Here is a 21,808-nt window from a genome sequence, read left to right as displayed (position 1 = left end):
TCCCTGCCGAGCTGTGGAAACAGTACCCTCCTCAGAGGCTGTTCATGAAGATACAATGAAATCATGCGTGCAAAGCCCTCCGCACAGAGCCTTACCCGTAGGAAGTGCCTGGAGAACATTAGTCATTATCACTATGACGATGAGTTCAGTCATTCAGAAGGTATTAATAGAGGGGGCATGTTGTGTCAGGCTCCATTCTAAGAGCTGGACATATGTCTGTGAACAAAGATTTCTGCCCACGTGGGGCTTCATCATCGCCATCGTCACTGCCATCGTGATTACCACCATCACCTCCACTATCCTCACCATCACGACCATTGTCACTTCTATCATTTGTCACCATCATGATAGTCATCACTGTGACCTTCAAGACCGTCACCGCCACTGTGATCACCTTCAGCACTCTCGTTATCTCCGTAATAATCATCACCACCGTCACCACCACGATCGTCTTCACCCTCAGCAGCATCATCCCCATGACCACTTCCATCATCGTCATCACATCACCATCACAACAGCTATCGCCATGATCTTCATGACCGTCATTGCCACCATAATTATCACCATGACGATCATGCCTTCAGGATAGCTGTCACCACTGCCTTCATGACCATCATCACCATTACGGTCACCTTCATCGCCTCGTGTGGTGCCTGAGGCGTTCACAAACAGATCGGTCTTGTGATTCCACCTCCCCCAGTGCCCCAGAAACATCATTCACACTTTGTGTTTAAGTAGATACTTTGGTTTTCCTTTGTTGTTGTTGTTGTCTGGGAGTGGCTTAAGTCCCTCCGATATGGTCACACATCTCCCCGCAGAGGCCTCTCTTCCCACTCAGGGGTGGTGGTGGTTGGGACAGGTGTGGTGGGGGGCCAGGCCACCTCTGCCAGTCTCTTCACAACCTCACCCAGCTGCCCCAGACCCTGGGCGGCCTCCACCAGCTGGGTCAAGCCCAGTCCCAGGGCTCGACGCTCCTGTTGATCTCGCTCCAGGGCCTGGTTCAGCCTCTGCAGCTGGCTGCCCACGTCCCTCACAGCGGCCACCAGCTCTACCAGGGCAGGCGGCTCACAAGCCATGACCCTCACAGGTGGCACTGGGACCTCACACGGGCCCAGAGGGCCTGAGCTCGGACTGGGAGCTGGCCCAAGGGAGAGGTGGTCAGGGGGCGGCTGATCCAAGGGGTGGGCCATAGGAGTCAGATGGTCCCCAGATGACCCCACAGGGGTCACAGTGGAGTCAGGGGCTGAGGGTGGAGTCTGGGTAGGTGGAGAGGTTACTTGGGGGCTCTGGCTTGTGGCTGGCTTGAAGTTCTCAGTGGACAGTATATCCATGCCTGGGACAGGAGACAGGCTAGACTCCGAGGCTGGAGATGTGGAGGGGTGATGGGGCCCCGTGAAGGTCAACTGGGGGTGCAGGCTGGGCTTCACTGGAGAGGGAGAGGGAGGTTCTGTTTCCAAGGAAGTTAGAATGGACTTGGCAGTGACCACAGGGGCTGAGGTGAGGTCAGGTGTCATGGAGCGGTAAGTAGTGGTAGTGAGGTGAGGGGTTGTGGCAGGGTAAGGGGTGGTGATGGGGTGAGGGGTCGTGGTGGGGTGAGGGGTTGTGGCGGCGTGAGGGGTTGTGGTGGGGTGAGGGATGGTGGCGGGGTGAGGGGTCATGATGGGGTGAAAGGTCGTGGTGGGGTGAGAGGTTGTGGTGGACTGAGCAGTAGTGATGGGAGCGGGGGTCGTGGTGGGGTGAGGGGTTGAGGTAGACTGGGGAGTGGTGGTGGGATAAGGGGTCGTGGTGGCGTGAGGAGTTGAGGTGGGGTAAAGGGCAGTAGTGGGGTGAGAGGTCACTGTAGGGTGAGGGGTCGTGGTGGGATAAGGGGTCGTGGTGGCGCGAGGGGTTGCGGTGGGGTAAAGGGTAGTAGTGGGGTGAGAGGTCGCTGCGGGGTGAGAGGTCATGGTGGAGTATGGGGCCGTGGTGGGGTGAGAGGTCACTGCATGGTGAGAGGTCATGGTGGAGTACTGGATGGTGGTGGGGTGAGAGGTCGCTGCGGGGTGAGAGGTCATGGTGAAGTACGGGGCCGTGGTGGGGTGAGAGGTCGCTGCGGGGTGAGAGGTCATGGTGGAGTACGGGGCCGTGGTGGGGTGAGAGGTCGCTGCGGGGTGAGAGGTCATGGTGAAGTACGGGGCCGTGGTGGGGTGAGAGGTCGCTGCGGGGTGAGAGGTCATGGTGAAGTACGGGGCCGTGGTGGGGTGAGAGGTCGCTGCGGGGTGAGAGGTCATGGTGGAGTACGGGGCCGTGGTGGTGTGAGAGGTCACCGCGGGGTGAGGGGTCATGGTGGAGTACGGGGCCGTGGTGGGGTGAGGCCCTGTGGATCGGTCTGGGGAACTGGAAGGTTCTGGAACTGAGCTGGGCTGTGGAGACGTGCCCCGGCCTGGGGCTCTGTCCAGCTCCGGGATCAGCCCTGAGGTAGGGGAGAGGCGGGTCGCCGCCGCCGGCGCAGAGGGGTCTGAGGTGAGCTCCTTGGGCGCGGTGGGCGGTGGGGTGGGCGAAAGCCCAGAGGTCGGCGCGGGAGCCGCGGCGGCGTCATGGGAGGGCCCGGTAAGGCTGGGGCTCGTCGAGGTGCGGTGGGTGCTCCCCCGAGAGGCCGCGGCCGGGCTGGGTGGCACCGCGGAGGGCGCGTCAGGGGTAGCCTCTGGCGTTGAGGCCGCCGTGCGGGTGAGCGGCGGTGCGGAGGCGGACGTCAGCGGAGGTCTGGCGGACGTCAGCGGAGGTCTGGCGGACCCCGGCGCAGCGGAGGGGGCTGGTGAAGGGGCGGCGGGCGCGGTCCTGGCCGTCGTGGGCCGCAGCCGGCGCTCTGGCCACGGTCTCCTCGGGGAGCCTGGCGGAGGAAAGACAGACGGCCGAGGTCAGGCCGCCCCGCCCACCCCGCAGCGCGCCCCGCCCTCCAGATGGTGCGGCCAATGGGGAGGCGCGGGGCCTTGCGACGTCACGGGTCGCCGGCAGACTTCACCCGGCCCTAGTGCCCCACCTCCCCGCATGCTCGGATGTCTCCAAGCGCCACCTGGCGTCCTCTCCTCTGGAGGATGCGGGGATGGGCGCGCGGGGAGAGGGGGACACGGAGGGGTTCCCCGGGATGCAGGATGGTCGGGGGTAGGTGTGCGCAGGGGGTGTGGGAGGATGCGGGAGGGAGGCAGGGGAATGCAGGCCGGGGTACGGGATGCAAGAGGGGGCGGAAGGGCAGAGATGGGGCGAAGGGAGATAAAGAGGCGAAGGGCATGGGAGGTGCTCGGAGGGAATGTAGGAGAGGTCGGAATCAAGTAAATCAAGACCAGTATCTTTTTGCCCTATTTTTAAACAATCAAAACTAATGCGAAAGATCCACAATGAACAAAAAGTTAAAATTTTAATTCAAGGCAGGATCCGGACTACCTCACTGGAATCCCCCCTGTAATTGGCTGTCAGATCCAACTTAAGTTAAAATTTTATTTACTTCATCGTGGATTGTTTTTGCATTCGTTTCTATTTTTTTAACCTATGGTATTAAGATTTTATCTTCATTACAAAATGCTTGGAATGCCCCCAAATTTTAGGCCTGAATAGGAGAAACCTTCCCCTCTTCCGGGCCCTGCTTCCAGGTGAATGTGATTTTTAACCTCTTTTGACAGATGAGGGAAATCAGGCCAAGAGGGCAAGTAATTTGCCTGACACAGTTTGACGGTTATAAGACAAAGTCTGAGCCCAAGTCCTCTGCGTCCAGAGTCTGGGCCAGTAAGTGTCACTTTCTCAGGGCTGGGAATGTTCTGTGCTGGCCAGTATGGTAGCCGCTGGTCACCTGTGGCTTCTGAGGACTTGAAATGTGGTTCAACTAAGGAACCAAATGTTTCCTTTTTCAATTTTTAACATTTTTATTTTGGCTACACTGGGTCTTCGTTGCTTTGTGCGGCTTCTCTTGTTGGGGAGCACAGGCTCCAGGGCACCTGGGCTTCAGTACATGTGGCTCTCGGGCTCTAGAGTGCTGACCTCCATAGCTGTTGCAGTCAGGCTTAGTTGCTCTGCGACTTAGTTGCTCTGTGTGTAATCTTTCTGGACTAGGGATCAAACCCGTGTCCGCTGCATTGGCAGGTGAATTCTCATCCACTACATCACCAGGGAAGTTCTCAACTTTTTTTTCTTTTTTTACTTTGAATGGATTTCTTTTTGCAAATTTTGTAAATATTTTGTAAATTTTTTTAAACAACAAAAAAGTATGGAATACTTCACAAATTTGCATGTCATCCTTGCACAGGAGCCATGCTAATCTTCTCTGTATGGTTCCAACTTTAGTATATGTGCTGCGGAAGCAAGCACTGTAATTTTTTAAAATTCAAGTATAGTTGACTTACAATGTTGCATTAGTTTCAGGTGTACAGCAAAGTGATTCAGCCATCGATAAACATATATTCTTTTTCAGATTATTTTCTCATATAGTGTTTGTCGCTTAGTCATGTCCGACTCTTTGTGACCTCATGGACTGTACCCTGCAAGCCTCTTCTGTCCAGGGAATTCTCCAGGCAAGAATACTGGAGTGGTTAACCATTCACTTCTCCAGGGAATCTTTCCAACCCAGGGATCAAACCTGGGTCTCCTGCATTGCAGGCAGATTCTTTATAGTCTGAGCCACCAGGGAAGCTCTAATTTTCTCATGTAGGTTATTACAAAATAGTGAGTATAGTTTCATGTGCTAAACAGTAGGTCCTTCCTTTTTCAAGGTTTTGATTAACTTAAACAGCTGCCTGTGTTGGTAGCTACCATATTGAATATCACAGCTTGACTGAATTCCACTTTTCTGCAGGGTCCCTGAGGTGCATCATGTCCCCCTGCAGGGTCAGAGGAACAGTTAAGTAAAGGGTTTGGCCTCCAGCCAGGCCACCCTGATTTAGACCCCAGATCCGCTGCTTCCTAGCTGGGTAACTGTGGACAAATGACTTAACTGCCTTGAATCTCAGTTTCTTCCCCTTCTGTAAACCACAGACACTCCATGTATCTCCCCTATAATCATGAGGGTTCAGAGAGCCTGTGCATGCACAGAGCACTTACGCAATGCCAAGCAGGCAATAAGCATTCTCATCATTACTTATATTGCCATAGGCATTGATATCTGTGCCTCAGTTTCTCTCATATGTGAAATGGGCACAATTATAGCACCTACATCACTCATTAGGCCTCATGTGGCTGCTACAAGGATTAACATATATAAATGTTAAAGACTAGTACACATAAAGTGCACAGAATAGTGCCTGACATATGATATATTGCTCCATAAATGTTAATGGTTCCTAGTTATCATTTCAAGAATCTCAGCTTGGTTTGTGTTCACAGGGGCTCAGATACCTAGAGAGGTATTGACTTAATTTTTTAGACCCAAGGAATAGTTAAGCTAATCATACTCCCTTGTACATTGTCATCAATAGTTCCTGCAATGTCTCCTCTTGTTTTTTCTTCTCTTTAACCCGAATCTGCATTCCCCTCATCTTCTCCCATAGGAACCTCCAGTCTAATGTGTTTCATGTGTGGTCTTAAACAATATAGAATGCATAGATGTTTTCATGTTAATATAAAAGTGTATGTATATTTTAGGGTTTGTGCTTTTAATTTCTGCAAATAACATTCTGCTGGAAATCTCATTCTGTTTCTGGACTTCTCAGTATCATGTTGTTAGTACCTATGTGTGTTGCTGTGTATACAGCCTGCCATTGCTTGAGCCACTGCATAGAACTCCATCAGGTGTAACCATTTCTCTTCTTCCTTACCCTTCTCTTGGACACTTAACTTGCCTCCCGTTCCCTAATACATCCTCACACATATTCCTTTGTAAGCCTGTGAAAGAATTTCTCTGGATGCGAAGAGCCGACCCATTGGAAAAGACCCTGATGCTAGGAAAGATTGAAGGCAAGAGAAGGGGGTGACAGAGGATGAGATGGTTGGATGGCCTCACTGACTCAATGAACATCAGTTTGAGCAAACTCCGGGAGATAGTGAAGGACCGGGAGAACTGGCATGCTGCAGTCCATGGGGTCACAAAGAGTCAGACACGACTTAGTGTCTGAACGACAACAACAAACAGATCTAGGAGCAGGGTTGCTGGATGGTAATGTATAATCATATTTAATTTCACTGAACAGCTCTAGGTTGCTTTTATTGATTGCTCTATCCAGTGGGGATACCTGTCTCCCCACACCCACACCCACAACTGGTATTATCGACCTTTCCATTTTTTTCCCACACTTGTCAGTTTTCATTTGAATTTTCTGACTCATTATGAGCGTGAGCATTTCCAGACATACTTTTGAGCATGTGGGCTTCCTCGTCTGCACATTGCCTGTTTGTACCTTTCCCCCCATTCTCTTACAGGATTTCCTGTCATTCTTTGGTTGATTTGTCAGAGTGACGAACATGGTACAGGTGAGGGTTTCTCCACTTCGGCCCTGTCGACATGTGGGGCTGACCGGTTCTTTGTGGTGGGGGGTTGCTTGTGTGCTGGAGGGTGTGTAATAGCAGCCTGGCCTCCACCCACCAAGGACCACTAGCCTCCCCACTCCCAGCCGTGACAACCTGAAATGCCTTCACGTGTTGCTAGTTATCCCAGTTGAAGACCACTGGTGTCGACAGAAATATATTCAGGATATATTTCTGCCTGGTCTTTCTGGGGTGAGAGCTGGGTCACCACAGGGAAATCTGCAATCCACCTCTCCATTCTGTTGTTGCTATTTAGCTGCTGAGTTGTGCTTGAATCTTTATGACCTCGTGGACTGTAGCCCTCGGGGCCCCTCTGTCCATGGGATTTCCCAGGCAAGAATACTGGAGTGGGTTGCCATTCCCTTCTCCACCACCTCTCCAGCCCACCCCACAAACACCCTGGCCCCGCTCCCCCCAGCCACATGCCTCACCTGTGTCCCCACGGAGCCTGGGAGCTAGAGAGGGGTGGCCTGAGCTCCTGGTGGTGCCAGGGGGGCCAGGCGTGGCTGCAGTGGGGGTCTCCTTGGCCGGGACTCCTCCTGAAGGTGTGTCCCCCGTCTGGGAAGGCTCACGACAACCCTTGTCACCTTGAGAGAAAATAGAGAGAACCAAGTAATCCCTGTCCCTGTGTTCTGAGGCTTTCTTCCCAGGATGCCAGGTTTTAGGAGAACTCCATCAAGAAGAACACAAATAGGAACTGCTTTTCCTGTTAAAATATCAACCCACCAAGGGCAGGCATGCTCCCTGGGTCTGTGTGTTCTCGAAATGTGTTCTAAGAAATGGCTGCATGCTCGTTCGTGGTTCATTAGTGTGTGATCGATTTGATTTTTTTCATTAAAACATACACTGAGAAAAGGGGACCTGCAGGGCCTCCCTGGTAGGAGTCTGCCCCGCAGCACAGAGGACGCTGGGGCACAGGTGGCACTGGCAGGCAGATTCTTCACCACTGAGCTGCCAGAGCAGCATCCATCTCTCTAGACATTGTCCAGCTGCCCTCATAAGTGGGTGCAGATCCTCAGGCCCGCCTTTATCCCACATCCTTGCCGCTGAAAGACATGTTAATTTTTGGCAGCTAGTGGGGAGCTGGTGGGCAAAGAAGCTGCAGGTTCCCTGCAGATGACCAACCTGAAGCCCAGAGAAGGCAAGGAGTTTTCCTAAGGTCACACAGCTAAGGAGCAACACTGGCTTCAGATCCAGCAGGCCTACCTGGTTCTGAATGGAGACCTCTTTCCCTGTGGGGGCAGAACGAAATAAAGCCCGAGGCTGGCCTCACCCCTGGTCACTCCCACTGCCTGGCTCACTCCACTCCAGCCAGGCTGGGATCCGTGTTCTTCTCTCTAGACCCCACCACAGGGTCTTTGCACATGCTGACCCCTCTGCCCAGAAAGCACCTTTAGCTCCCTCTCCAGGCTGCCCATCACAGCTGACATCTTTACAATGGACCACAGACCTCACCCCTGCTGCCACCCCCACCAAGCACTCCACTTCTGCCCCACCGACCTCACTGCTGTGTCTCGAACCAGCTGAGCACACTCCCTCCTCATGGCCTTTCCACGTGCATGCTGACTGCACTTTACGGAACACTCTCCAACCAAGTATTTGCATGGCTTTCCCCTTCTTTTTTTCCTTTTTCCTTTCACTTTATTTATTTTTGACTGCACTGCATGGCAGGTGGGATCTAAGTCGCCTAACCAGGGACTGAACCCTTGCCCCCTGCATTGGCAGCGCCAAGTCTAAACCACTGGACCAGCAGGGGAGTGCCCCCGACCTCTCGAGCCTGTCACTTAACTGGCATTTCCCTAGTAAGTCATCTCTTGACCATTCCATTTTAAATGACAATTCTTCACACACACCCCTTTCCCCTCTCTTTCTCTGTCCATCCATGTTCCGAGGGGTTGGGACTCATGCCTGCCACACAGCAATCATCTGAGGCATGAACTAATGCCTGTGTCTTCAAACTCCATCACCCAGGAAGCCTCAAGAAATTGCTTCAAATGAATGGAAAGAGAATTTAACCTTCATAAGCTTCCATCTTCACCTGTGTACTCTCTGTAGACCTACACGGCGAACTCGCAATTGTTTGTTCATTCATTCATTCAACATAGATCCCATGGAAGACAGACTAATGCTCCCCACAGATGGCCAAGCTCTAACCCTCAGAAGCTGTGAATATGTTACCTTTCATGGCAAAGACTTTGCAAACTAAGGGTCCAGTCCTTGAAATGAAGGGTTTATCCTGTATTAACCCAAGGGGACCCAATCTAATCACACAAATCCTTATTCTTAGAGAATCTATCCCAGATGTGAGTTTCCCTGATGGCTCAGTGGTAAAGAATCTGCCTTCCAGTGCAGGAGACATGGGTTCAATCCCTAGGTCGGGAAGATCCCATGGAGAAAGGAATGGCAACCCACTCCAGGCAAGAGGAGCCTAGTGGGCTATGGGGTCCCTCTAGTCCATGGGGTCACAAAGAGTTGGACACAACTGAGTGACTAACACACACAAATCCTCACTGTAGTGACAAATATATAAAGATTAAAAAAAGGACCACAGAGATACAACATTGCTGACTTTGAAGATGGAGGAGGGGGCCGTGCACCAAAGAATATGGGAGCCTCTAGAAGCTAGAAAAGGTACAGGGAACAATCTTTCCCTTCAGCCTCAGAAGGCTTACAGCCCTGCCATCTTTGATTTCAACTAGTGAGAGACCCCAGCAGGGCTTCTAACCTCTAGAACTGCAAAATAATAAGCTTGTGTTGTCTTAAACCCCAAATGTGTGGTGGTGGTATGGCAACAATAGAAACTGACATAGCTAAACCTGAGATAGCTAAAAGTCTAGCGGAGATGATGTGTCCTCAACTGGCAATGCAATGTTCTCAGCTCACGTCTTTGCTGCTCAGAGAAGCCCCTTCCTCATGCAGTCTCCTGGTGGAAAGGATGCCATCTCCTCTGCGAGCTTTTCCCCACTGCTCTACTAGAAATAATCGCTGTGTTCCTGGGACTCTACAGCTGTTGTTCATTTACGGTAAATAACTCTAACAAGCAGTGCATTGCGGTTTTAAGTGATTTCACACACATTTTGCTCGTTGAATTGGGACCTGAGGTCACCCAACCCCTTGTTCTAATTCCAGTGTAGTCACAGCTGGAAGCCTGGCAGCCAGACTCCAGAATTCACACTTGTAATGACTTCAGTAATTCCCCAGTACAACAAGCAAACTGTGTGCGAAATCGTTTAAAATGGATCTCAGCCGCGGCTCCTGAGTTCAACTTCCCCGAGCCTCATTCCCCTCCCTCCCACCTGAAACACAAGGGCAACACCAGGACCTATGAAAGTGTGAAAGTGTTAGTCGCTCAGTTGCGTTCGACTCTTTGTGACCCCATGGACTGTAGCCCGCCAGGCTTCTCTACCCATGGGATTCAGGACTTATGTCACCCAGTTAATGGCATGTGTTCCTGGCACTGTCCTTGACTCTTTCCAGGGACCCTGGAGCTGCGGCTTTGTTTTTTTTCGAAGGAATTGCGGCTCAATGAAGCGGAGTCATTTTTTTCAAGGCCCCCTTGCTAATGACAGAATTTCTGTTTTTTCCACCTCTCCCTACCCAACCCTGCCCCTCTTCCCAGTACTAAGGTTGCACATATGACCCCCGGGATTTCCATCGCGCAGTGCCTAGTTTCGTACTTATCTGTGCTCACACACCCGCTCTCCCCCACCAGGAACAGGTGCGCTCTCAGAGGCCCGGACACGGCCGCCCTAAAAGCTGCGGGTGCCCAGCCTCCGACCGTCTCCGCCGCGAGGGGGCGCGACGAGACAGGGAGGCGGCGTCCGGCTGCAGAGACCAAAGGCTCTGGAATCCTGGCCACACGGCACGGAAGAGCATCACCGCTGGAAACTGAGCCCTAAGTCACGAGTCCAGTGCCCCACAGCCCAAATCTCGGCGGCTCCAAGGCCAGCTAAGCGCCCCCGCCCCGTCCCTCCGCCGGAAGCACGACACCCAAGCAGAACACCGACCCGGGCGGCAGGGGAACTATAGCACGCTTCACGCTTTTATAGCTGCGGGCGTGAGCCAGCTGGCCAATCAGGAGGCGTACCAGCGCCTGTGACGTCACATGGCGCTGGGCCATTGACGTTCCCCCTCCCCCGCCCCTGCAGCCGAGGCCCCGCCTCTCTCGCTGAGGCCTGCGGAGTGCGCATGCTTGCTGAACGCGCGAAAAAGGCGGGATCCCGCGCGGAGCGAGCAAAGCACGCGACACCTAGGGGAGGGGAGGGGCCGGGAGAGCCGGGCGAGGCAGCCGGCCCGTGGGAAGCGGAGGGACGGAGGGTCGGCGAGAAGGACGAAGACACGGAGGAGGGAAGAGGGGAGAAGCGGCCGCGGGCCGCGGGGTCGCGGGGTCGGATGGGAAACAGCGAGGAGGCTGGGCGTGGAGTGAAAGAGAAAGGAAGGCGGGGGAGAGAGAGAGAGACTGAGAGAGACAGGAGTGATGAAGCGTGGCCTTGACAAGGAAAGAAAAAGTGAGAAAAATGGTGAGAGGCCGATGAGCGATAGAGACGAGGAGGGGGAGACAGAGGAGAGGAGGAAGACAGACACGGAGCTGAGAAGATAAAACTGACCGCAGAAAGCAGGATGAGGAACAGAGAAGCTGAGCGTGAGACGCTGAAAATGACAGGAGGAGGGGGAGGACACAGGAGACATGAGGAGAGACTGGCCGAGAAATAGAGGGAGAGACAGCCGGGAGGGCGGGCAGTGAGAAACGGAAGGAAAGAGCCAGACCCGGGGCGGGGATAAAGAGAAGCTGACCGAGGTGGGGGAGGGCGGAGAGAAACAGAAATGGTGGGACATGAACTTGATGAGGAAAGAAAATGAGAAAGGTGACGAGAAAGAGACATGGTCGGTGAAAAAGAAAAAAGAGTGATCGAGATGCGGAGGGTGAGAAGTTGAAAAAAGAAAGACTAGAGAGGGATCAAGAGAGACTGAGCAGAATGGAAGTGATCACACACACACACACACACCATCTGAGCCGGTCAAGGCCCCGAGTGTGACCACACAGATGGAAGAAGGAAAACAGGCACAGGGAGACAGAGGCCATGGGGCAGCAGGGGCTGGAGCTGTGGGCCCCCTACCAGCCCGCCTCCGAGCTTCAGCCCCGCCCAGACCAGAGCATGCGCTGGGAGAAGAGGCTTGAGGGGCTGGGGTGGGGCGGCGGCGTGGTGACGGCGTGTGCCTCCGTGTGGGGACTGGGGAACTTCTGCGGAGGCTCTGGCTCCAGGAACACGGGCTTTGACATCAAGGTTGATTCCTGGAGGCCCCAGAAGGTCTGCAGGAGGACTGGGGGCCGGGCTCTGCTGAGCCTGGCTTGATTCTGAGACTCAGGGCGGGGCAGAGGAAGGGATCTCCGCTTCTAGGTTCTTGTAGGACAGTTACACACGAGCCCAGGGAGGGAAAGTTCTTAGCATCTCTGGAGCCCAGGAAAACCTGCCTGCGGCCTCGGAGACCCGGATCAGCTCATTCAGGAGGATCTTTTAGGAAGCCCGGCAGGGAGACACCCCTCCCCACCCCATGCCTGCCCCTCACCTGTGCTCGGAAGGCGCCTCGTTGCTGGGGCGGGGGCCCCTGGGCTCCCCGTTGTTTCCCGGGAGAGGGTGTGTCCGGGCACCCCTGCAGCGGTGGTCCCCTTGGCCAGGTCCTCCCCCGAGGTGGGGTCCCAGGTCCAGGGGGGATAGTCCTCCTCGTCTGCGTAGCCTGGGGAGGAAGAGGGGAGGGGAGAGCCCGAGCCGACTCAGGGGTCCTTGCCACTGCTGCTCCCGAGGTCCTTGCCGGGATCTCCTGGCGCGACTCGGGGCCCTGCGCCCCGCTCTGTGCCCCACCCCCAGTACCGGTGCAGGTGACGTCCCCCGCCCCACACCCCACCCCCGTACCGGTGCAGGTGAGCCCCACGTCCTCCTCGTGGTCGCAGTTGTGCTGTCCCCACGCCCGGGCGGGGCAGTCGCTCAGCGAGGACTCGCTGCCCTTGCAGCCCACGTCGTCCAGCCAGATGGGCCCGGTGCCGGGGCCGTAGTGGGTTTTGCCCACTCGAGGCCGGATCCTCCCGCAACCCAGCTCCCAGCAGGCCACCATGCCGTCCCGCAGGTCCCAGCCGTCATCACAGACCGTCCCCCAGCGTCCGGCATGCCACACCTCCAGCCGCCCGGCACACCGGTTGGGCCCGTCCGCCAGGCGAACCCGGAACGGGCCTGCTGGTGGGAGGCCCGGATCAGGAGGGGTCAGCGGGGGTCCCCAGGGCCAGCCTCACCCTTGTCATTCCTCTGCTCACCTGCTGCACTGGTGGGGGAGGGCGCCGGGTCCGTGGATGACTCTGGAGAACCTTGTCCTGGGAGCTCAGCGGATGGCTCCGCGGTGGCCTCGGAGGTCACTAATCGGGGGCCCTGGGTGGTGGGTGTTGCCACAGTCTTAGAGGTCCGTTCCCGGGGGGCTCGAGAAGTCCGAGTCGCGGTGGTGTGCGAGGTCAGCCTGTGGGGGGCCTCCGTGGTCAGCCTGGTGGTAAACTCGGAAGTGAGTCTTTGGGAGGCCCCCGTGGCCGGGGTGCTGGAGGTGGTTGTCCGTGAAGTCAGTTCTGGGGGACTCTGGGTGCCTAGGACCCTGGAGTGCTTAGTGGTTGGCATCGCCAGGGGCTGAGTGGTCGGTCTCTTTGCGTTCTTGGTCACCCACTTCTTGGTGCTTTTGGGCATCTTCCCTGGGGCCTTGGTGGTGGTTTTCTCGGGGACGCTGGGGGTCCGCCTTGCAGAGGGCTTGGTGGCCAGCTCCCCTGGGAGCCAGGCATCCGGGTCTCTGCCCAGGCTGGGGATCCAGCTCCAACTGAAGGGGTCTGAGATGGAGTCCAGGCCGGGGGTTCCTGGAGATGCGGGGGGGAGGCGGCAGGGGAGACAGCAGACACCGTGAGGTCCCTGGCCAGGCCCCGCCTTCTCCTGTCTCCCCCTGCAGGCGGCCACCTGTACTCAGCCTCACCACAGGTGGCATCCGAGTCTCTCCTATGAGCCAGGCCCTATGCCGGGCCCGGAGCACTCTGTGGCCACAGCGGCCCCATCCTGCCTCTGAGCACTTGCGGTTCTGAGCTGCCTGCCCACCTTCGCCCCCTCACCCTGACCCATCCTATCTACCCAGCCGCTGCCCTTCTCCTGTACCCGCTGACTGGTCACCACCCCTCCAGCATGGCACCAGGTCACTCCCCAGCTCAAAACCCTTCAGTGGCTCCCGGGGCCTTGGAGAGGAGAGGGAAAGAGGGAAAGCACCCCAGCTTTGGGCTCCCAGCCTCCACGGCTCACCCAACATCTTTCTGGGTAGCACAGGGAAAGTGGCAGACGCCGCAGGTGATGCTGAGGGTGAGTGGTGCAGGACGAGGGTCAGTCTGGCCCACAGAGGGGTCTGGCCCTTTATCCCCAGCTGCTGGAGGCAGGGGGCCCTCCCAACCCTGGCAGCGTCCTGCCTGGTTGGAGTGTGTTGCTCGCCTGGGGGCCCGGGACCAGCCAGGTCATCTCTGCTAACAGTGTGGCTCGCGAGCACCCATGGGCCACCAGCCACATGGGGGGATCCAGCTCTGCCTCCAGCTGGGAGAGCATCCCTGGCTGGCAACACATCACGTGCATGATCACGTGTCTTTGCCGGGGACGGGGAAGGGGGGCGCGGATTAAGTGCTGTCTGCACCCCTCCCCTGGGAGAGGAGGCTTCACAAGGGTCTCTCCTGGACCCCGCCCCAGCTGCCTCCTCCCTTGTGATGTGAATCTGGGCCCTTCCGCTGCAGGAAACCCTGCTCCTGAGTCTGACATCTTCTCTGACCGTTGTGAGTCTTTCTAGAAAACTGTGGAACCTGAGGGTGGTCTTGGAGAACCTCCCGAGTGACAACGTGTCACACAGGCTCGATTCTCTGTCCCTCAGTAAGCCTCGGGCCTCTCGGAGGCCTGGGCTGCATTCCTCGTGCTCTGAGTCCTCGGGACCCGGCTCAGAGTCTGCCGCTGGATGAAACAAGGGCATGTGAGAGGGCATGGGCCAAGGCTGAGCTCGCTTCAGCTGGCCCTCCACCACACTGGCTTCTCGCCATCTCTCGGTGCCCCTGTGCCTGCTTCCTTTCATCTCAGGGAGGACAGAGCTCCCCTCCAGGAGGGAGACCCCATGATTCTTGGTAGGAAGGAGAGGAGGAAGGATCCCAGTTGTGCCTCTTAGTAGCTGTGTGACCTTGGGCAAGTTACTCAACCTGTCTGTGCTGCAGTATCATCACCAGGCTTCCCTGCTGATGGTAGAGAATCTGCCAGCAATGTGGGAGACCTGGGTTCCCTCCCTGGGTTGGGAAGATCCCTTGGAGGAGGGCATGGCAACCCACTCCAGTACTCTTGCCTGGAGAATCCCACGGACAGAGGAGCCTGGTGGGCCACAGTCCATGGGGTTGCAAAGAGTTGGAAACAACCAAGCAACTGACACTAACAACTTCATCAGTAAAACTGGTGTGTGTGCACGTGCATGCATGTGTGTATGTGTGTGCGCACGCACACACTCAGTTGCTCAGCTGTGTCTGAATGTTTACAACCCCATGGACTGCAGCCCACCAGGCTCCTCTGTCCATGGGATTTCCCTGGCAAGAATACTGGAGTGGGCTGCCATTTCCTTCTCCAGAGGATCTTCCCAACCCAGGGATGGAACGGCATCTCCTGCATTGGCAGGCGGATTCTTTACCACCGCACCTCCTGGGAAGTCCCTCACGTGGGCATAACGTCCATCAGTTTGGACTTATCCTGAGGTGTGAATGGGGTCACTTGTGTGAAAACAGCCCTCCCCTGGCAGGGGTTAGGAGGCAGGCACTCAGTCAAGGTTAGTGCCAATGTCAGCTCCTGTTCCATCCTCCAAGAAGCCGTCCAGGGACCAGCAGACGGCAAGGCCTCCTCACCCGTGCAGGTGACTCCAACGTCCTCGTTGTGGGCACAGTTGTGCTTCCCCCAGGGAGCGGCGGGGCAGTCGGTGAGGGCAGCCTCAGTCCCTGCGCACTTCACATCATCCAGCCAGATGGGGCCGGCACCCCAGCCGAAGCGGCCAGCGGTGGGGTCCGGTTGCCGCGGCCCCCCACAGCCCAGCTCCCGGCAGACCACGGCCGCATCGCGCAGGTCCCAGCCATCGTCACACACAGTGCCCCAGCGTCCGGCATGCCACACCTCCAGCCGGCCCGAGCACCTGCTGGGCCCCGCCACCAGGCGTAGCTGGGGGGACCCTGGCGTGGGGGGAACACAGAGAATTCGAGGCAGGCCATCCTCCGTCTTCACTCCATGCATTCACCCAGGAGGAGACCCCAGCTGGTCCAGATGCTCTGTGCTCTCCTCCCCTCTGTCCTCTGAGCAGGGAGGGGGCGCCCGGGTGGCTGTGGGAGGCGGAGGGCAGGAAACCTACGCTCAGCCCCACACTTGGGGTTCAGGGGAGGACAGGGGGCTCACCAGCGTCCGGCCCAGGCTCCTGAAGGGCGGTCGGGAGGGCGGGCGGAGCTGAGACTCCGGGCGTCCGCGGGGCCTGGCTCACCATGGGGGGCGGGGGCCTGGATGCGGCCCCCCTGGGCCCCGAGCTGTTGCTGCCCGCTGCTGGGGCCGTGGGAGGGACATACCCGAGAGGCATACCTGGGGCGCGGGAGGGAAGAGGTGACCACCAGCCCCTGCTCATGGCGGGCGGCTCCCCGACCACCAGCCCAGGACCACCATGGGGGGGATTCACAGGTGAGCATGAACGGGGCAGGTGGGCCACCTGGACAGAAGGAGTGCAGACACCTGGGAGAACCCTCCAAAGACACACAGTGCCCCCAGCTCTCGCCACTCTGGGCGAAGCCCCCCAGGCCTCCCTCCCTGGCCTCTCCCCGGGGCCGCCCTCACCGTCACACACGGCCCCGGCGTCCTCCCGGTGGTGACAGTCGTGCTGGCCCCAGGGCCGCGCCGGACAGAACCGCAAAGCCGTCTCGTTCCCCCGACAGCGCAGGTCATCTAGCAGGATGGGCCCCGCGCCCTCCCCGAAGAAGGCACCCCCAGGGGCGGCCAGCGCGCCCCCGCAGCCCAGCTCCCGGCAGGCCACAGCGGCGTCCCGCAGGTCCCAGCCGTCATCACACACGGTGCCCCAGCGCCCACCATGCCACACCTCCAGGCGGCCGGCGCACCCGTGGGGCCCGTCGGCCAGACGCAGCCGGGGGGCCGGGCCTGGACATGGTGGGGGGGAGCAGAGAGGAGGGAGACTGCAGTGGACAGGCAGGGACTGCGGCAGCGAGGATGGGGGAGCGGGCCTAGGCACGGGGCTGCAGAGCAGACCCTCCACCCTCACCAGTGAGGAGGAGGCTTTGAGACGGGCCATCTGGATGGACGGGGTGCGGGCGCTGGGGGGTACCTCAGGAAAATACACAGGAGCCCCCAGCTCTCACTGCTCTGCTCCAGGCCCAAGTCTTGCTGCAAGGGTCCAGCTCTGCTCCATCCACCGCCCCGGCACGCCCCTGCCTCCCCAGAGGAGAGCCCAGGGCCCACCTGCGACGCCCGCTCCCACCTTCCCAAGCAGGTCCCCATGCCCCAGCTGCCTTCCCCAGGCCTGCAGGGCAGGGCTTCTCAGCCTCAGCTCCCCCGACACGGGTGCTGTCCTGAGCACGTAGGATGTCCAGCGGCCTCTCCCCGCTCCACCCCAGACGCCGGCAGCCCCCACCCCCGAAAGGCCTGCAGACCCTGCCCCTGTCACCCTAGCAGTGGGGCTGAGAGCCAGGCTAGAGGTTTGGGGGCATTTCTGTTAGGTGTTTGTGGCCTGAGAGCAGGGTCGGCTCTGCGCAGTGTGGAGTCCATCTCCAACCCCCAGTCAGTGTCTAAAGGGGACAGACCAGAGTGGGTACCACACCCCTGGCCTGCATCACCCAGCTGCATGTGCAGAGCTCCCGCAAGGCCCACCCCAAGGAGCAGAGATGGAGGTAAGACACCAAGCTCCCAGCCCCTCGATGGGGTTCACAACTTCTCGCCGGAGCTTAACCGCCCTGGGGAGCCTGGGCTGACCTTCCAGGCTTCGGAGGCCACAGCTCGGCCCCCACGGTACAGCCCACAGAGGGGCCAACCTCACGCCTCCGGGTCCCCGACCTGTGTCGCCCTGGTCTCCACCCCCACCACACCCACTACGCCAGACCCCCACATCATCCCTCTGTGCCACCGGCTGGATGTCAGGCTCTGGTGGAGCCTCTGCTCCATCTGGGAAGGGTGGGGCAGTGTGGGTGGGGATGCGGCTCAGAGCGGCTCTCAGCTCCCTCTCCCAGTTCCCACCCACTCCCTGAAGCATTTCCTGGCCCCTGCGACTTAGCAGCAGCAGCCCCCTGCCGGGGTGGGTGGGCGGATGTTTGCCTCCAGTGGGTCCTTCAACTTGCCCACCCCACATCTGTGCGCCGGCGCGCCCTTTGCCGGCTGCGTCCTCGTCCCGCAGCGCGAGGACTCCCAAGTTGGGAGAGCGAGGTCTGGGTCAGTGCCCGCGTGCATGGGGCTGAATGAGTGTGGGTGTCGGGAGGAAAGAGGAGGGAGGGAAGAAGGAAAAGAGGAAGGAGGGAAGGGGGCTGGACACCTTTAGGTGAGTGGTATGGAGGCGTGGCCCGCCCGCGGGAGGGGCGTGGCCCGCGGGAGGCGCACATACCGGTGCATACTAGTCCTGCGTCCTCACTGTGGTCGCAGTTACTCCGGCCCCACGGGCTTCGGGGACAGTCTCTTAGGGTCTGCTCTCCGCCTCCGCACCCCACGTCGTCCATCCACACGGGCCCCGCGCCAGGGCCGAACCGGGCCCCCCCGGGGGCGGCCAGCGCGCCCCCGCAGCCCAGCTCCCGGCAGGCCACGGCGGCGTCCCGCAGGTCCCAGCCGTCATCGCACACGGTGCCCCAGCGCCCGCCGTGCCACACCTCCAGGCGGCCGGCGCACCCGTGGGGTCCGGAGACCAGGCGCAGCCGCTCTGCGGGGCGGGGGGAGGGGGCACTGTGAGGGGCCTCACGGAGGCGGCTGGTACACCCTCGTTTTCAGTCTGGGAAGACGGAGGCCCCAAGGTGTCAGGGGCCTGAGATCAGCCTGCCAGCCGGCCAGTGGCAAAAAGTCAGGGTCTGGACAGGGCAGGGGGCCTGGGGGCCTGCCGGGAGTGGACACCCAGGTCTACTGACCAGGCGGGGAGCCTGGGCCTGACTGAATCCCTGGGGACGCGGTGTCCCCCTACCCTGCACCTGGGGGTCCCCAGTTTGGTCCGGGGGGCCTAGGGCCTGACCCCTTCTGGAGTTGTTACAGATGGAAGGCCTGCCTCGGACTTACCCTGGCGGGGGGCTCCAGCAGTCAGCACTGGGGCCCTGGTGGACTTGGCCAGCTTGGGTGGCCGGGGGCTCTTCTTCCGGGAGCCGTTCTGGGAGGTCCCAGCTGGGCGGGGGGCTGGGTGAGGAGGGGGACAGTGGGGGGGGGGGTTGGGAGCTGAATCTGGGGCTGCAGGTCAGTTCTGAGAGCCTCCAAGGGTCTGAAGGGGGCATCGCGGGGGCCGCGGGGAGGGTGGAGGAGTCGGGCCTCTGTCCCTTCTCCCTCACTGCAGGAGACAGCATGGGCGGGGGCTCACCAGGCGTCACCGGGGGCTCCTCAGAGCTGGGGCTCAGCTCCCCTGCCAGCCCCGGCCAGGGGTCCCCATCCAGGACTGAAGGTGGGTCGTCGCGGTCCCTGGAGTCCGTCCCACGCTGGCCTTGGGGACAGCAGCATGTGGCTGGAGGGCACACTCCCTCCTGTGGGCCCGTCTCAGGCCTGGGCTGCCCCACCCCACCCGGCGTGGCTGAGTTTCACCCAAGCCAAGTAGGTTCCCTATCAGTTTTTACCCTTGCCTTCTCTGTGAAAACAGATGGTTTTTGCTGACATAGTTGATAAGTGGCCCATGAAGAATAATAGTCAGGAGACCCCCTGAGGGGAGGGACAACCCCCAGTTCCAGTCTGTGCAGACCAGCTCTGGCCCCTGGAAGTCTTCCTGCACCTCTTTAGGTGGTGGGAAGCACACGTGCAAATAAATAACTCTGGCTCGCCACCTGCCTGATCCATTCTGTCTGTATGAGTTCCCCGTGTGAGTTCATGATAAACTTCATAGTTGTTCTTTACAGAGCTGCTAGCTTTATCAGTCTTAAAGTTCTTCCAAATAGTTTGGAGGATGTTCTTTGATATCCCTGACGTCCAACACCCCAGTGCTATGGAGAGGGCAGGCCCCGAGTGAGGCAGGGGTAGGGTGTCTGGACTTCTGGATGCTCAGACTTACTGGGCTGAGGGTCCCTGGGCATTGAGGAGGTTGAGGACCCCTTACCTGCACAGACGACCCCAGCGTCCTCCTCGTGTGAGCAGATGTGAGCCTTCCAGCCCCGGTGGGGGCAGAGGCCCAGCTGTCGCTCCCCACCCCGGCAGGCCAGTTCGCTCAGCCACACGGGGCCTGCGCCCTCCCCGAAGAAGGCGCCCCCAGGGGCGGCCAGCGCACCCCCGCAGCCCAGCTCCCGGCAGGCCACGGCAGCGTCCCGCAGGTCCCAGCCGTCGTCACACACAGTGCCCCAGCGCCCGCCATGCCACACCTCCAGGCGGCCGGCGCACCCGTGGGGCCCGTCGGCCAGACGCAGCCGCTCTGCGTGGGACAGAGGAGAGGCTGTGACACCTTGCAGATCCCGGGGCCGGCAGGGAGGACAGGGGCTGGGGGCTGTCCTGCAGGGGCGTGACCAGGAGCCCCTTAGGAAGCAGGAGGCTGGGTGACCGCGTGGTCCTGCGGAAGTGCTGTGGGGGTCGTGGGCACATGCGGGTGGCCAGGGTCCAAGGGAGGGTGAGCCTGGGCCAGGCATGGGGAGGGCCTGGAGCTGAGCGAGCCGACGGGAGAAGTGTTTGAGGCCACTTACCAACAGCCTGGGTCCCCATCAGAGCCACTGGAAGGGAGGTTGGAGGAGTGAGGCAGTGAGGTCCTCCTCGCTCCTCTGAACCAGAAACCCTGCCGCCGGGAAGGAGGACTCGGGCCCAGCGCCTGGCCAAGGCTCAGGTCCTTGGGATGGGCGGAGCCCGGAGGCCTCAGGTCTGGGCAGGGGGCCAGGCCCTTGGCGCTCCCCCCTGGGGGCCTGGCTAAAGGTGAATGATGGGTGAACCCCCACTTTGCAGGGTCAGGGCTCATGGAGGGGAGAGGAAGTCCTGGGGTCTCCTGAGAGGGTGGGACCCAGGGTGCCTGAGGCCGGGTCCCTGGAGAATCAGAGGCAGCCAGATGTCCTGTGCCCGCCCCCCACCCCCCCACCCCCGCCCGGCACCAAGCCACAGGGATGGGGCCCTGGAACAGAGGCTTTGCAGTGGGCCAGCTCGGGGTCAGAGGGCCGGGCCTGGGCCCCTGAGTCCCGGAGGAGGGGAAGGGTCACTCACCAAGGAGGCAGGCCAGGACCCTCATGTTTGCAGAGTCAGGGTGGGGACAGGGTGGAAGCGGACGGGAGCAGGAGCAGGGAGGAGGGGACGGCCGACGCGGGAGGGAGGGGAGCGCCTGCCTGAGGCGCCCTGGACCCGGGGAGGAGCAGGCGGGGGCTGGACGCTCTGCAGGAGGAAGAAAGGCTGCCGAGGAGGCAGCAGGGGACAGGAGCGGGGCGGGGAGGGGGCTGGCCAGCTGCTGAGGCCTGGGGAGGAGGGCGGTGGCGGGCGGGAGGGAGGGTGTCCAACTGCAGTCACCCACACAGGAGACAGCCGGCTGGCCAGGAGTGCTGAGCTCAGAGAGGCTTGGGGGGCGGCAGGCTGCAGGGGAGGATCCCGACAGGGGCGCCCACCCATCTGCCTCTTCTATCCCACCAGGGTGGCGTGCCGGAAGCAGAGGGCTTTGAGGGTGGGCTCACATCAGCTGCCGGGGTTGGGGACCTGGTGCAGCAAGAGAGCTTGCAGGCAGACACCAGGAAGGACTTCCTGGACTGGGAAAGGAGACAGAGAGACTCCATTCCCCCTGGTGGATTTGTGGGCAGAAGTCATCAGCCCCCTGGGTGTCTCCCGAGAAAACTGGGGTCAGGGGTCAAGAGGGCCAAGTATCAAGACTTGGGTGGGGGAAGGAGACTGCAGACACACACACGCACACACACAGGAACGCACTCTTTCCCTCTCTCTGCACTAAGCAGCTGTGAGGCGGAAAAAATTCGGTAATGGGGAGCGTGAGTCAGAGGGCTGGCAGGGAGCTGGGCTGCCTGAGCTCATTGCCTCCCCTGCCCCCAGTCCAGCACACTCCCCCCCCCAACAATTACTGTCAACCTCGTGAAGGAGGGGCCAGACAGAAGTGAGTGCAGAGGCAGACTGGAAAA

General features: G+C 59.4%; 1 protein-coding gene and 1 non-coding gene across 4 annotated transcripts; both read right to left on the bottom strand.

The window, feature by feature from the left end:
- Positions 1 to 723: 723 nt before the first annotated feature.
- On the bottom strand, positions 724 to 21,746 carry SSC5D (scavenger receptor cysteine rich family member with 5 domains). 3 transcript variants are annotated; one of them, XM_070450340.1, is made up of 14 exons: positions 20,898 to 21,746; positions 20,393 to 20,419; positions 19,819 to 20,127; positions 19,096 to 19,215; positions 18,804 to 18,917; positions 18,148 to 18,456; positions 16,380 to 16,697; positions 15,954 to 16,130; positions 15,416 to 15,733; positions 12,794 to 13,372; positions 12,399 to 12,716; positions 12,055 to 12,222; positions 6,918 to 7,073; positions 724 to 2,869 (listed from the first exon to the last, which is right to left on the bottom strand). In XM_070450340.1, exons 1-14 carry the CDS (start codon positions 20,920 to 20,922, stop codon positions 801 to 803), a joined length of 5,007 nt encoding a protein of 1,668 aa, XP_070306441.1. In that variant the 5' UTR covers positions 20,923 to 21,746; the 3' UTR covers positions 724 to 800. The 3 variants fall into 3 exon arrangements, with proteins under 3 accessions (XP_070306441.1, XP_070306439.1, XP_070306440.1); XM_070450338.1 differs by having other exon boundaries at positions 19,819 to 20,419; XM_070450339.1 differs by lacking the exon at positions 20,898 to 21,746 and having other exon boundaries at positions 12,399 to 12,713; positions 19,819 to 20,745.
- On the bottom strand, positions 4,232 to 4,338 carry LOC139030142 (U6 spliceosomal RNA). Its single transcript, XR_011482448.1, has one exon. It is a non-coding gene; the product is annotated as a U6 spliceosomal RNA (small nuclear RNA).
- Positions 21,747 to 21,808: the final 62 nt, after the last annotated feature.

Source organism: Odocoileus virginianus, chromosome 20 (genome assembly GCF_023699985.2).
Source record: "Odocoileus virginianus isolate 20LAN1187 ecotype Illinois chromosome 20, Ovbor_1.2, whole genome shotgun sequence".
Classification (NCBI taxonomy): domain Eukaryota; kingdom Metazoa; phylum Chordata; class Mammalia; order Artiodactyla; family Cervidae; genus Odocoileus; species Odocoileus virginianus.
This window is presented reverse-complemented; position numbering and strand designations above follow the sequence as displayed.